At 46.8% G+C, this 2116-nt stretch overlaps 1 protein-coding gene across 1 annotated transcript in view; it reads left to right on the forward strand.

Annotated features, from left to right (window-relative positions):
* The window catches only part of PHKA2 (phosphorylase kinase, alpha 2 (liver)), a 62281-nt gene extending 61304 nt beyond the window's left edge, over positions 1–977 (forward strand). The window contains 2 exon segments of the mRNA XM_006765127.2: positions 1–109; positions 629–977. The exon segment at positions 1–109 is cut by the window's left edge and continues 116 nt beyond it. Coding sequence (XP_006765190.1) covers positions 1–109; positions 629–799 — 280 coding nt within the window. The 3' untranslated portion in view covers positions 800–977.
* Positions 978–2116: the final 1139 nt, after the last annotated feature.

Genomic DNA, 2116 nt, shown 5'->3' on the forward strand with positions numbered 1-2116 from the left:
CATCATGGTGCTGACGCTGCTCTCAGACACAGAGATGAACAGCATCGGGGGCATCATCCATGTGGACCAGATCGTGCAGATGGCCAACCAGCTGTTCCTGCAGGACCAGGTAGGTGTGTCCAGGCCTGTCCAGTCACCCCACAACCAAGGTGGGGACAGAGGCATGGTAGCCAGTTAGGCTGGCATTTATCAAAACTGGAGATTATGAGTCCAATAGGAAAGAATGTTCTCGAACAAAGAAAATGTTATCACAGATGGTGGAAAATGTCAACCATTTGGTTAAAAAATGGCACAGTGGCCACTTGGGAAACTTAAAGACCTTTGAAGTGGACTGGTCCATTTCAGGATAGGTTTTAGTGCAAACACTATTCCTGCTCATATATAGCCCTGGGTAGACAAAACCACTCACTTTGGATTAGGAGAAGCCATCCACTTATTACAGTGAACTGGGGCATGTGGGAATCCAGTGCAGTGCCCGGAGCAGAGGCCAATGTCCTCCCCGGGCACTGTAGGCTCTCCTTCCCCAGGCCTGAAACTCCATGGGCCATAAGCCTGCAGCACACAGAGTCATCACAGGGCTGTAAAATTAAAGTCTGCTTATTCTTTACTCTGCCTTTTCTTGCTGCAGATGTCGATTGGCGCCATGGACACCCTGGAGAAAGACCAAGCCACAGGCATTTGCCACTTCTTTTACGACAGTGCTCCAAGTGGGGCTTATGGGACAATGACCTATCTAACAAAGGCAGTGGCTTCTCATTTGCAAGAATTGCTGCCCAATTCAGGCTGCCAGATGCAATAGTGCCTTGGTGCTGTGAGTCTGTCACTTGCCCCCTAGCCTCATTGGGAACTTCCTTCTGTTGTCCAAGATCCCCTGTGCTGTCACAAAAGCATGTCCCATTAGAAACACTGGCAGGGCCCAGCCAGCATGGCTCAGTGGTTGAGCATCGACCTATGAACCAGGAGGTCACAGTTCAGTTCCTGGTCAGAGCACATGCCCGGGTTGTGGGCTCAATCTCCAGTGTGAGGTGTGCAGGAGGCAGCTGATCCATGATTCTCTCTCATCATTGATGTTTCTATCTCTTTCTCTCTCCCTTCCTCTCTCTGAAGTCAATAAAAATATATTTTTTAAAAACACTGACAACGCAGAGATGGCAGTGACCTGAAAACAGTGTATGTCCAAGCCAAAGAAAGAACTGAGGAATCCTGTGTTTCCCCAAGGAGCGGCATAGAATCATTGTCTCTAGGTCTATTTTGCTGGAACATTTTGTCATAGCATCTGGTCTCCTGGAGTCTGAGGAGGAATTGGAAACTGGTATCTTTTGAGTGCAATGTGAACTGAAAATCCAGCTTAAATTGGCTCTCATAGAGAGTTACTGAAATAGGTTCAGTGAACTACTGAATATGTTAAAGATCCTTCTAGTAGCAGTAGCTGCACAGGCAGACTTTGACAAGGGGAACATCTTAACGGGATGTAGCTTGTCTGTGGACCAAACTGTTTACTAAATAGAGCAACTCTTTCTGGGGAAGTTTGTTTTTCTTGTGGCATTCTTTCTTTCTTGACCTCTTGTTTTACTGGCATGGCTACCTTCATTAATTTTGGCTCATGGTCTTCAAGGATTTTATCCTGACTGCCCATAAATTAGGGGTTTCTCCTGCCTTCTGAAAAATCCCACATTTTCCAGAATCTAGCAAAACAAAACAGAATGGTAGTGGCGGAGTGAACTGTTCTTATTAGCTGGGCCAGCAATTGTTTTGGGGCTCAAGCAGGCAGAGGATCCCTCTGGAAGGCCTGTGCCCCACCTCATCACTCTCCCATCCAGCTGTACCTCCCTCTGTTCTCTGGAGGAGCAAGGTGATGAGTATGTAACACCAGAGGTCATGGAAATTGGTGGTGGTGGTGTGCTCCCACAAAAACAATACTTCTCTCTTATGATAAAGCCAGCCTAGGGGCTGGGGACTCAAGCCCTTCTCTCCTGTAAGCACTTCCATCTTAATACTCAGGTAGGTGTGGACTACATCAAAATAAAAAGCTTTTGCACAGCAAAGGAAACCATCAACAAAACAACAAGAAGACCAACTACATGGGAGAACATATTTGCCAATGATACCACCGATA

The sequence above is a fragment of the Myotis davidii genome, unplaced genomic scaffold (assembly GCF_000327345.1).
Source record: "Myotis davidii unplaced genomic scaffold, ASM32734v1 scaffold161, whole genome shotgun sequence".
Lineage (NCBI taxonomy): Eukaryota > Metazoa > Chordata > Mammalia > Chiroptera > Vespertilionidae > Myotis > Myotis davidii.